The 13,556-nt window shown below is 44.3% G+C and overlaps 1 protein-coding gene across 1 annotated transcript in view; it reads right to left on the reverse strand.

Moving 5' to 3' along the window:
* Positions 1 to 482: 482 nt before the first annotated feature.
* GTF2E1 (general transcription factor IIE subunit 1) overlaps positions 483 to 13,556 on the reverse strand; it is a 54,810-nt gene continuing 41,736 nt past the window's right edge. The window contains exons 3-5 of the mRNA XM_074152530.1: positions 10,717 to 10,918; positions 5,642 to 5,889; positions 483 to 2,256 (exon numbers count right to left, since the gene is read on the reverse strand). Coding sequence (XP_074008631.1) covers positions 1,826 to 2,256; positions 5,642 to 5,889; positions 10,717 to 10,918 — 881 coding nt within the window. The 3' untranslated portion in view covers positions 483 to 1,825. The remainder of the gene's footprint in view (positions 2,257 to 5,641; positions 5,890 to 10,716; positions 10,919 to 13,556) is intronic.

The following is a 13,556-nucleotide window of genomic DNA, read 5'->3' on the forward strand; positions in this document are numbered from 1 at the left end:
ACCTGCCTTTCTCCAGTGTTAACCCTGAATTCAACCGCATTCAATCCAGACAGGCTTGGTACAGCATTTTTTTTCTGTTAGCTGATCACTGAATCTGACTTACCAGCGCTGTGGCTTGATACCCAGAAGCCTGATAGGAGATCTTGGAAGTCTGCCTACACAAGAGTACCATTTTAACTAGCAATACAATGTCTGTGAGACCTCTGCCATCAACTTACACTTCCCTCGAAAAAGGGGGAAAGGAATGGAAGTGCTTATCAAAAAGGGCCTCCTACAGCACCGGTGTAATGAAACATCCTTCCTGGAAGTGCAGGAGATTCCAGGAGGCATTCAAGGAAGCTCTGGTGAGGAGAAACAACGTGCAGTGGGATTTCAAATAGTCCTTCCCTCAAAGGTGCGCCTCAAATTGTTGTTTTTTTTCTTGAATCGAGTAAATCAAAATGATAAGCAAACAACATTCCCAACTAGGCACATGACAAATTGGAAGATGACAAAGGGGAGAAGCTTCTGTTTATTTATTCCTCCTTAAAATGACTTAAAAGCAAATTTAAACACTATTTAAAAAAAGAGGGGGTCCAAAATATCAAGAAGCTGAAAATAAAACCACAAAGGAGGCATTACAAGGTTAGCCGAACATAGAAAGCATAGTTAGTATAAAACAGATTTACAGTCTCAATGAACAGCAAATTCATGCTGCCCATGTAAATTGAACAGTACATAATACTGCCCCTACCCTCTGGAACACAAAATTCTTTTATCATTTTATTTTATTGTAGCACTGGATAGGAAAACACAAGAATTTTAAAAACCCTCCATTTTCAATTGAAAAAGAAAAACATTAAAAATACAATATTGCTCTGCAGGCACTGATAAATGTTCTTCTATAGTAAAAGAGTGTGCCAAAGCAGAATTCAAAATTGCGTAATTCCTATTAAAATGATACAGCCCCAGTGTGACTGCAAATAAAAACTAGCTATGCTATTTCTCTGACACTGCCTGACTGTGACCCTGCCCACTACGAACCGTCTGCAACACTGGAGTTTGGACAGGGCTAGGCAGAAGCGACAGGCAGCAATACTGGAAAATGAAGGTATCTCCTGATAAGTCAGAGCGCTCTGACAGCTCAGATCCATGGAGGGCTTTCGTTACACTGACAACGAGCAACTGTGTGTGCTTGCCAAGGCTTTCGCTATGCATGCTTCAAGTTACACCTGACCTTGAGGTACTGAGACCTAGTAAAGAACGAATGGGAGCCAGAAAAGGTTGCTGCCCACGGGGCTGCTTAGAAATAGCACTTCAGTGGCCAGTGGCTGCTGGCAGGAGGTTAGCTACAAGCCCTGCCCAAGCTTGCCATCAGCCGATGGGTGCTTCCCTCTCTTCTCCCCTCGCAGGGCACAGGCAGCTGTGATGTTACTTACACCCTCCTCTGCAGAGCACTCTGATCAGACTATGGAGCACCTACGTCCTCTCAGGGCAGGGATGTGGACTTCACTAGGACCTGCAACAAAAATCAACTCAAAGCATTTGGGGGGGAGGCAGCTGCTGGGGCCCTGGAGAACGTTAAAGCAGCGCCTGCGCAGGGCACGCTAAAGCAGATTTTTACCTTGCAAGCATCCTCACTTCTGAGACTTGTCCTCTCTACCTGTTTTGGCACATGCAGCCTTCCTGCTCCCCCTCTCTGGTGGGCAAGATGCCTGAAATTCATAGTCTCAAGCCCCAGTGTCCCTGTTCCCAGGGGAGGAAAGATACACTTCAGTCTTCAGTTTTACTAGGGATTCTCTGGCTAAAAAAGTCACTTATTAAAAAATGCCATGGCAGGAAGCAGTTAATCAAACATATCCTCAAACATGCGTCGCCCCATGGCTATGTAAACCTCTTTTTCTTCTGGCGTCATCTGGGCCACCAGCTCTGGTCGCTGGCTCACTTGGCTGTACGAGTGCGGACGCCCAGCCACTGTGACAGTGGGATCCTCTGCCACCACCTCAAACTCTTCATCCTCCTCCTCATCCTCTAGCCCGTATGTTGTGGTGGCCGTGGCGGGAGCACGGGGAGGGGATTCCTCCTCCGACTCGCTTGTCTCACTCTCAGAGTCACTAGCGTTGGCACCGGAGAGAGGAGCAGCACCTCCAACAGTGACTGTTGAAGCAGAAGGTGTCTTCTTCTCATGGATCAGCAGGGCACGCATCACTTCCTCATTATCATCCAGAGCTGCCCGGCCCTCCTCACGTTCCTGGAAGGCATCCAGATCCCGGCCCCCTGCAAAGAGACACAAGGGAATGATTATTTCCTCACAGAGATCTGGGTGATGGCCCTGAAGGCTTTCTGGACCCATATTAATTACTGCCCCTGAGCACGCCTGGCCAAGTCACATCCTTTCTCTATGCCAGCTCCTCCTCTCCCTTAAAAGACAGAGATAGGTTTTTTTCTCATAACAGCAGAGCAAGTATTGACATTTCCTAGGAGCTGACAGGCCTGGAGTCACTGTGGCTGCCAGCTAACAGCCTCAGTCAGGAGCACATCACAAGAGAAGTCAACACCACATGATGGGGCAGACACCTGGAAAAGATCTTCCAGGAAGGTGCCCACCTCAGGCAGCCCTCAGCTGGACTGATGCATTTTCCTCACTGTAGAGCAGAAAGCAGTCCTTGGGACCTAAATCTGGGCTTCCAGATACTCAGACTATACACTCAGTGATGACACTTGTCAGAGATAGAGATACCCAGACTTTGCACCTAATGCTGACACTTGTCTGAGCTACAAATATCCAGACTATGCACCTAATGATGACGCTTGTCAGATACAGCAAGTATCTCAGTGCTGTTTCACAGGTGAACAAGCACAGGCTGTTTCCTTTTTGCCCCTTTGTTTCCAGGTTGTATGACCACAGCCCGGAGGACTTGTGGTAATGATGAAGACCATGGGGTATTGCTGGCACAGACCATAAACACAAAACCAAAACCAGGCCCTGCCCTGTACAGCTCCCCGTCTCTAAGGATTAAGATGGAGAAGCAGATTCCCAGGCAGACAGGGAATATTGCGGAAACCATGTGTTATAAAACAACATTCAAAGTAACCATGCCTGGTAAGCTCAGAGGTGCAGCTATCAGGCAGGAAGGGGAAAAGCTCATTACTGGAACACGGTGGTAGCAAGCGGGACCTATCTCACAAAGCAGATGCAGGTTACAGCCTGCAGCCAAGCTGTGCAGCACAGCGTGGAAGGCTGCCTTAAAACAGCTCCTGCTCTCCAAGCTGAAATGCAGCCCAGTCAGTCTCTCTGGCTCCCTACCTGGACCTCTTATTTGAAGGGGACTGCAGCTTCCCAGCTGACAGACACACAGCCAGTGCTCCTCTTTCAGTAAGCTTGGCTGTACAATAGCTGGCAGGGTTTGGCGTGGCTTGGGTAGGCAGAGTGTCTGCAGCTCACGATTCAAAAGGTAAAATTCTGTTCAAAAAATGGCATTCTGCAGAAAACATCTCCTCATCCTACATTTGATGAGAGGACTGTGAGTCCACCCAACACCAATAAACCTACAGGCAGTATGGAAATAAACAACCCCAGAACAAGAACTGAAATACAGAGAACCTTATGTAAAAACAAGGCCTAAAAAGTAGGACAGACGCCCTGTGGCAAACTTTCTCTCTTGCACCTAAAGATGGTGCCTATGAACAATCGGTGAAGCTGAGATGATGGCATTCTGCTTTAACGCCACTTTAACGCCACTTGCTTGCTTCTCCAAGACCTGGACCCTCATGGTTTCAGCAGCACATCGAGGCAGCTGGCACCCAAGCCTTCCCCCCAGGGTCAAAAATACACTGGTTACTTTTTTCAATTTGACATGAAAAAAATACTGAGAAACAGGTGAACTAAGTTAGTTCTGCATTTAGTACTAAAAGCCAGAGGAGTTTGTGGTCACTCCTTTCCTGCAGTAAAGTCCAAAAGACCCACCCCTAACTTCACCGGACTCATGTTTTTGTTGTAAATGAAGTTGTAGTAATAGGCGATGGCTGCAACTACTATTATTAATGCACTGGCAAGATTCTTGAAAGAAAGGAAGAATGAAGGCATTGTGTTGGCAGCCTTCTGCTCAGCTTGTTGCTTGTGACTGTGCATATAGAGGCTATTGGAGAGCACCCCTGTGAGATAATGTTGTAGCTCATCACATTGAGAGCTGTAAGTGACCACAGCCTGGGGTAGCTCCATGAAGTCTGACTTTGTGGCTCAGGCACGGGGCTGTCTCTTGCTTGCAAAAACTGTTCCTGCCAGATCCAAGTAGTGAATTAAACGCCGTGGATCTTTTCTGTTAACAGTCCTGAGTTTCCTTCCTCCCTGTTTATGTCATCCAAGAACTACAGAAATGTGTTGCAGCAGCAATTTCAGGCTATTTCCACAAGTCCCCTCTTTGGTCGCCAGTAGCGGTGGAGGTTAAGCAGCGATGCCATCATGCTGTAAGGAGATATACTCCTCCTCCATGTCCTTCAGCGGCATCTGAGCAACATTTATGCTGTATACACCAAACGTCAACTCAAGCAGCCAATTTAAAACTCCAGGTGAATTGAATGTCTAGCAGAAAAATGGGGTGAGAACTCACCACGGCTGGTGAGTAACAACAACATCTGCTACAGACTGCAGGAGGAGGTTGTTTCAATCACCTCACCTTATTTAATCTATTTGGAAAATGTTTTGGGATCCGTATGTTTGAAGGGCGTTATACGCACACAAGATTATTACATATCTTCTGACTATTATTTCACATCCATTTTCTTCACTTCTGCTATACTCCACTCCTCTCCTGAGCATTGCACTGGTTCCAGGGTCTCATGCTCACACACGCGATCCCCTTTCGCCATCTTCTCTTCCCAGGGCATCAAAAGTTTCAGTCTATAATCCTCAAATGACTTGGAAGATTGCATTTATTGATTCACTCTCGTAAAAATCATAAAAAGTCTCTAATTCCTATTTTTAGTGTGTAAGCTGAAACAGTACACTTACCAAAGAAGAATGTTTCTACTAGAGGTTACAAGATCTTGACTATAGTCTACAGACAACCTGACCCCAACATGAATGAAAATAAAAGCAAAGATAACAAGAAACAAAGAGAAAGCAATAAAGACTCACCTGCCATGGTAACAGACCTTCCTACTGTACTTCCAGAAGCTGTATTTCTGACACATTCTTCATATAAAACACATTTTGAAAAACAATTGGCAATAAGAAGGCTGGGAGCACAAAAAAACTACTGGCAGATTTGGTAGGCTTCAGCATGACCAAATGTTAATAAACGTTATTTTTCAGCAGTGACCTATTAGGGAGGCGGCTTCCTAGATGAAACCGAAAGACCTTCATCCAAAAGTAATAAACTCTCAAGGTTGAAGAGGTAACAGATAATTAACATTTCAGAAGCCCATAAACAATTTTGTGGGCAACTCAGCTTTACTGACCTAGATTTCAATTCTGGATCTAATAAATCAGGATCTTTTACATCTACCTACACACACAGGTGCTTTGTACAGCAGAGGGAAACAGACAAAATCTGGACTGTTGGGAGCAGCAGCTGTACACACACACGGGAATATATTTTTGACAACACTTTAACAATGTCACATAAGCAGAGCAGTACTTCTGCTTTGTGAATCTTCTTACCATCTTTGATCTCATCGGGGTCATAAGCCCCCTGCACTGTGCTCTCCCGTAGCCAAATCGGCCTCTCTCTGGCTGGCTTTCCTTCACTTGCAGACCGGTTAAGATCCTCCTGGTCCTCCATGCTGATGACAACGTTCTGGGTATACAAGTCCTCATAAGATGGTCCTTTTGTAGTCCATGCTTCCCGATGGTGTCCACCTGCAAGGCCAGCTGCTGTCCCTGAACCAGTCCCAGCTGCACGTTCCTTGCTACATAAAAGTGAAAGAGAGAAAACCAGAACATTCAGAACAAGCCCCTTCTTGGCCAGCATCACAAAAGCTAAGCTACAATTAGTTAGTTATCTTCCGTGATCTGCACCAAGAACTTGCATTCTCATTTCTAACGTGCTGCCAGGAATTTCTACACCAGCTTGCTGGTTTGGGGAACTTGGGGGAGTCTCTAATGGGAAACCCTACATGAGGCCATGGCAACTCCCACACCGGACACTGAAAAGAAGAGACAGCACTAAGGCTGCTGATGGATGCGTGAAAACATAGGATTCCAGAATACCCTGAAATAAAAGCCACAGCAGCAAAATACAGTCGAACAGTAATCTGGTATTTTGAAAGGTCTCTTCTTGGCCTTCAAGCACCAACCATATACTGTATAAAAAAAGCACCTAAGTTTAAACAAGTCAGATAATAGGCCCAGATACCCTGCATGCTCAGATCTGTGAACCATTATTAATCACAGGACTCGTGAAGGAGTTAACTCACCATGAAAAACACAGTTCAAACCCTTGCTTGAATTGTGAGTGACAATGCCTATGGTAACATCTCCTGTGTTACACAGGAGATCTGTACTATCCACAGCCTTGGGAGGAGCAGGGAGTGCAGGCAGAAGAGAAGAAAGATGAGAGGATACCTTGAAACCAGAGGAGTGGGGACTTGAAACTAGGGCTGGGCAAAGGGCTTTGTGTGGTGATGGTGTGTGGGAGGAAGGAAGACAGAACTGTCTTTGTTGTGGAAAAGCTGGAGAAAGAAAGGTGATGACCATTGCAGAGGGTACAACAGTCAAAGTCTTGCCCTGTTTTGTTTTCTGAGAGAAGCTGCAGCCAGCACATTTTCCTCCAGGCTCCCTTCTAGCTCAGGAGACTGAAGAGAAAAGAAACATTCCTGCTTAGATCTGATGGAAAGAGGACATCAGGTGGAGTATTTTCTGCACAGTAATGGCAATGAGCCTAAAATAATCTTTCTGGTCTGTGCTGCTACATATGCATTGATCAGGGAAAGCAGCTGAATGGAAACTCACTGCTTTCCAGGTGGGGAAAGCCAATGTGACCGTTCCTCTACTTCAAAATAATATTTCATCTTCTCAGAGAAACAGATCCACTGCAGACTGCGCCCACCCTCAGCCATAGAATTTCAGTCATCTGCCTGCCAGTGGTACCTAAGGCTTTTCACTGGTAACAGACCTGCCTGGACTCCTCCTCTTATCCAAAGCAAATCCATCAATGGTACTCACAGCGTCCCTGCTCGGCTGCCAGCTGAGCTGATAGAAGTTGTCAGTGAGCACGGTTCAGTCACTGCTATCTACCCATGACCTTCCCTCCGACTCAGAAGCTTAAAATAAGGTTGCAGTTGGAGAAGACCTGAGTAATATGCAATTTTTTTAATTCAGCAAGGACTGAACCACTGCTTGATGACCTAATTCTGCTGGATTTTTAGGGGTAAACAGTGAGGGGAAAATATGCAGGTAAGTGATCATCTCTCTTCTCCAGATAAAACGTACTGGTGTGTTCAGCTGCAGTTTGGACTGAGCTGCAGACAGCCTCCCAGTAGTGAGCTTGCTGGGGTCTGTTAGCAAAATACCCCACAGCATCGGTTTTCGCACGTGTCCACACACTAATCAGTTCTCTCCTGCAGCCAGCCCCACTAGGAGAGCTTCACATCAGCCTTCAATTTTGGGGCAGAAGACTCGTGCACATGTATTGCTTATGTAACCTAAGGAACCACACAGAGACCTTCTTCCCAGTGTGTTATTTCAAGTGTTGGTACCTTTCAGCTCTCCAAGACAGGCGTGTGTTCTGTGAAAAGCACCACTCTGCTTCCCACACAATAGAAATCTCTAACTAGCGTTTCCCTGACGATTTTATGTAATCCACTTTCCTCACAAGATACACAATGCAGCTCTCCCTCGAGCTCTCCCTCCTCACGACTGCAGCGTGACAGCTAAATACTCAGTAGGGCCAGGAATTGCCTAATAATACTTTTGCACAGAGGTCCCCGTAAGTGTGCCTGAAATGGGACTTCTTTCCTACGCGGTATCATTTAGCAGCAAAACACTTATTCCATAACGTCGGGAACATTTCAAAAATGAAAGTACCAACTCTAAAAGTAATTCATACTGTAGGTGTCTCTAAGGCATCTACTGCAATGTCCCACACTTAGGTGGAAGCATCTAAACACTTTCTGTCAACTTTCAGACCCTAGTGAGCTTTGCAAATGTGTCTCAATTTACTGCCTTGTTTGTAGAACTGTATCTTCAGCAACACTGTTTGTAGGAGTCAGCAACCCCTCAAGACTACGTGACCAGGGGAATAGTCCTTACTGCCAGAAGAGATCTTCCTGTTTGGCAACCTTTTTCCAAAGTACAGGATTAAACACCATGGATCAGGCACCAGCAAAAGGCCAGATGCACAAGCTGCCTTACGGGCAGCACAGAGCAGATGAAGGGAATGCACTCTTAAATCTCTCTCTCAGATCCAAGATCTGCTTTCCCCCACCTAGCTCCAGACTTTGCATGGATATCCTGCAACCAGGAACTACTCAGACGGTGGCAGCTCAGTGGCCCAGATGTGGCCACATTTGCTCTGTTACCCATCAGTTGTTTTACCCTGATGGAAATCCCTTAATGAGTGGCTAGCTGCCATTAGAGGCGACGTAAATAATCCTTGGTATAGCTGAGGTATGGGCCACAGAAACCACACTGTGCAATGGGGAAACAACTTGAAATTTTCATCTCAATCCTGCCCAGACTATTAAGAAAAGGTCTTGCATAATGGGGATAACTCTTTTTGTGCTGTGTTTGAAATGAAGCGTTTTTTCACTTAGCCGCTCTTAAGAGCTTCAACTTCACAACAGAAAACCCATGGTCCTTGATAGCATGACCACAGAAAATTAATTCTGTGAAGACTTTTGTTATACAAAATCATGCAATTTTGACATAAGAAAATGGAGGGGTATTAAAATCCATCTGTTTTAGAAAACCACAGAGAAGGGCTTAGGTAAAGTAGGTTTATTTCAAAACCTGTGGGGTTAATTCATGCTCTGCCAACATTAAGAAAATTAATGGCCTCCTAGAAAGATATAAATGAAGACCTGCCTGGTTTCCCACGGCAGGTGAATGACAGTTATGCAACGTCAGTGTGGTTGCTTAGAGCTGTAACTCTTCTGAGAACACATGAAGTTGCCTGTGTCAGTGCAAAGAGACAATGCAGGCACTTCGTGACCTTTTCTGTTTGTTTCAGAATCACCAAATGTCAGTTTTGTCAATGATTTCAGACACTCAAGACCCCATAAAAACAGAGGGAATAAATAACCCAGGGTTTGGCACTTTAAAAAAACATATCTCACAGCAGTGCTTTCGCGCAATTAGCTGCTTTGAATTAATAAGAGTTAATAAATAATTAAATCGTATGTACTGAAGCAAGTTGTATTCAAGTAAGCGTTTAAAAAGCCGTCTATTTATTTTGTCATTCCTTGCACAGAGTAATTAATCATTTACAATGTTTTTTAAGTATTTAAGAGTCAAGTAAGTGGGTGCTGCTATTTAATCACAGGACTGCACCAAGCTTCTGCTGTGATAATTTCCTGTGCACAGAAGAGGAAGACTGAGAAATCACTCTCTTTTTGGTGGGGTTATCCCAGTTCTACTACTCAAACTACAGAAAAGGGTTTTTAAAGCTAAGTCTAGTGATTCAGCTTGGGCATAAAGGCTTCAAAGACTCCCCATATCACCAAAGACATGTTGAGTGACCTTGCAAAAAACCTCTTCCCCCGCTCTATATTGCTTCTGTTTTTGTATCAGCATGATGAGGAAAATTAGCTACCTTCTTGGCTAGAAAAAGACTATGAATAGAAAAGAATTTCTTATTGTATTAATTAGAAACTGTCCAGCATGAATATACAAGGAACATTCTCTCTCAAGGTTAGCTTGAGAGAAAAAAAGAGTATCCTGCTTGCTCTCATATTAACTAAAGCCAAGCACCCCAAGGCACTGGGGGAACGCTTCCCCTCGTGGTACATTTCCCCTCCCCCCTTGTGTTTAATTAATTTTTTTAAAACACAGAGAAGTGCATCACATTTCACCACATCTGACAAAACTGACAGCTCCCCACATCTTTCTGCATTATTTAAACATCATCTGTTTTTGTACAGCTAGGAATGTTCTGAAAGAAAGTGTCATTTCCCATGGGTAGGAAGATTTTAAAGAGTTTTTGACTATAACATGGTCTCCTCCTGAGAAGAAGAGGTGTGTAACAAGTAGGAGAAAATCAGAAGAAAAAAATACCCTTATTACAAGTAAAGTCTTTTGAACTAGAATCTTGTTACACGTGGATTCGAAATGCAAATTGTAGAATGCAGATAGCTTAGTTTCAAAAGCTGGGTAGAAGCAAAAGGAATAGATAAAAGATAAGGGTTCGAAAGAAGACAGTGTAGATGGCCTCTTCAGACCTTTGCCAAATGGCTGCAGTTTGCATTTCTCACATATTGGGGCAAGGGCTTGGTACACACACCAGTTGCAGCACAGCAAGCAGCAGGTAATTTCAATACCCCACCCCACAGAAAACTACATGCAGGAAGCTGGCCAGAGAAGAGTCATCTGCCTTGTTTAGTAAAACATGGTCATGGCCCTTTGCCTCTTTATAAACCACACATTCCTTGGGGAATCTGTCAGTGGCTTGCATAGTTGGTGCTGAACAAGTAAGTCCTCAATGCAGCCAGAGGCTGCACAATGCCTGGGAAAGCCTCGCAGAGCAGACGAACGCACTACAAGGAAGCAGAGCAGTGAGAGAAGACCAGGTCTGTTCCCACCTCTGCTTCAGGGCAGGAATCTCTGTGGGTTCTGGCTCGAGGATTTCATAGGCTAAGTTAACATCTTCCGTCTCACGAAGCAGTGCGTAGATGGGCTCAATCTGCTCATTAAATCTTGCCACGAGTGTCCTTGCATCCTTTTTGGGCATCGCCGACTCATCTTCTTCCACTTCAGTCTCACAGAAAGTACAGCGGAAAGTTCCTAAAACGAAAAAAGTTGCAAAGCGTTGGAAGGAAAGCAACAGGCCCTGCTCTTTATACAGCCTTTTAAACAGCAGTGCTTTGCTGTTTTCTTAGCTTGATGCTAAAAAGCTTTTCTTCCCCTGACGATCCCTTCCCACACAAGAGTGTACCTTGTTATTATTTAAGCAGAAAACAAAGCAAGCATTTTGATGCCATCCAGTGATACCCAGTTGGGTACAGTCTCTCGCTCTGAAAAGCCCAGATAGGCTGCAGTACCTCTGCTGAGACATCACTTAATCTCACTCCCTCTTTCCTGCTGCACATTTTGAACGTCAGTTACAACTGGGCTGCGATAAAAAGCTTCACAATACGCTCTTAGGAGTTCAAATACCTGCTTCAGGTGCTTGCACTGGTATCTCCCAGGCCACACGACCAGGCTAATTTCACAATGAAGCAGGATGCAGTTTTACACCGCGCCAACCACTCCGCAGTAGCTGCTAGTATAACCATATTCACTCTGCAACTAATGCAAAAAAGATGGCTTCTCCTTCTGTTTCAGGGCCAAAACACGCAAAAATTGTCATTACTGCAGAGCAGCAAATGCAAAAACTTATCGCACCTAATCTCCTTATTCACCTCTTAATTAAGAATGGCAAGATAAGAATTGTATGAATGGCAACTAAGAGTAAGCTCGTTTTACAGACCTCATCAGGATCTATAAAAAACAGGTCAAATATGAAGGCAACTGAAATGGTTGCATGGCAATGCAGTTACAAAAATCCTACTGAACTCCTGCACAGCAGGCTTTTCAGTTTCATCACTCCATCTGTGAGTAGGACCCTTAGGGCAGTACATGCACCGTAGGACCTTGCCATATGGTCCACCACGAGGGGAGCAGCAGAGTGTAATGACTTATCCTTGCAAGTGCTGGACTGAGAATGTACCTCTGCCTTCTCAGAACACTTATATCCAGAGCAATGCTCACAGGCTTCTCAATTTCCCTTGTCCCTGTGTGTTTTTTTTCATTTATCCATTCTGTGACACTTATACACACCTAGCATCATCTCACAATACCTCAATGAAGAAAGGAAAAGATCTTTCTACTGATAGGGAGCGGAAGGATAGGTCATATCAGGGAAAGGGTAAGCTTATGTCTAAAAATCAGTATTCAATCAGTATTGAAGCCTGCTATATCACCCATGCTACGTTCAAACACAGGCGAAAGAATGGGGTTTGCCCAGGGCACACGGGCATGATGTAATGAGACAGGCAGGCAAGCCAGGGCTTCTGGTATCTTGTTTTGCTGCTTACACAGATTTGCTAGTCTTGTCACTTCATTTTTCACTGTACCTTTTTCTCTGCCTGCAAGACAGCGATAAAAACAGACATAACTTCTTCACTGATGGCTGTGAGGGCTAGACAATGCTTGCGTGCTTTTTGGAAAACACACAAAAGCACTGTTTATGACAGGAGGTAGATCTGTTGCCTCTCATCACAGTCTGTAGAGATGCAGTTTTCTACCTTAGCACCATCTGAAGTAGCTTTCGCTCATCGTTACTGATAAATTAATATGTGAGTGTGTTGTATATGAGGCCTGTAATAAGTACGCATTTCCTGCAATAAACTCTCTCCTTAGAAAGTTTGTCTTATCTAAATGTAAAAGCTAGAGCACCCAACAACAGCAGTATGCGGAGTAAAGGACAAGTGGGTAAAATGCTCTTCTCCCCCATCCAAGCACGAAACACTGCTTATTTTTTTCAGGCTGTAAAAATCATCCCAACTGGTTCAAAAACCGTACATTATATAAAGCTGTCAGCCTGGCAAAAATTGAAGCCAAAGTTTGGTCTCCTTACCCCACATCTGAGGCTACTAGCGTGACAAACTGGCAAACAAGTTGAATCAATTTAAAATAATTAGCACATCTCCATTCCCATAATGGACTAAGTGAACAAACACAGCTTAATGAGGAAAACTCTCCTCTTTTTACACCCCCCCCAAAAGTCCTGTTACATGTTCCTGAGACTGCTCAGACTTTTCACGCTTCCATCTGTGAACCCCATGAGTATTTGCAAAGATTATGATCGTAGGGAGAATGGTTCCAATTCAGAGTACCAAAAAATCAGAAAGTAAATACAGCTCTAATGAAACGGAATTCCTAAAGCTATCATGGATTTGCTGCAACTTCCACCCCTCAGGGTTCTTAATAAGCAAAAAAAAAAAAAAAAAAAGTTAATAGATGAATTATGTAAAGAATCTGGGAATGAGTGAAATGACAAGCTTCCTCCATTAATATGCTGATTTTTTTCGAGGTGATGCAGCATTTCACAAGAGGCATATGTGATTAGAGAACTAGGAAGTTGCTTTGCTATGGCAGATGGCATTTATATGTTGCAAACCTCTTTTGTTAGACTTTAAGAGGTCACAAAATGTCACCAGAGCTTTTATGACATGGCACATCACATCAGCAGTGACACATGTTCCATACAGATAGGAACTGAATATGACAAACATGCAGTGGAGTCCATCCAAAGGCTGAGAATGGCAATGTTCCCACTCCAACGAGGATTTTTTTCCTTCATCCCTTACACAACCAATGGCGTTCCATTCAAATATGCTACATAAACCAGGACAGGTAGATATTCTGAAGGTAGCAGACA

This window comes from Numenius arquata, chromosome 1 (genome assembly GCF_964106895.1).
Source record: "Numenius arquata chromosome 1, bNumArq3.hap1.1, whole genome shotgun sequence".
In the NCBI taxonomy this organism is placed as follows: Eukaryota; Metazoa; Chordata; class Aves; order Charadriiformes; family Scolopacidae; genus Numenius; species Numenius arquata.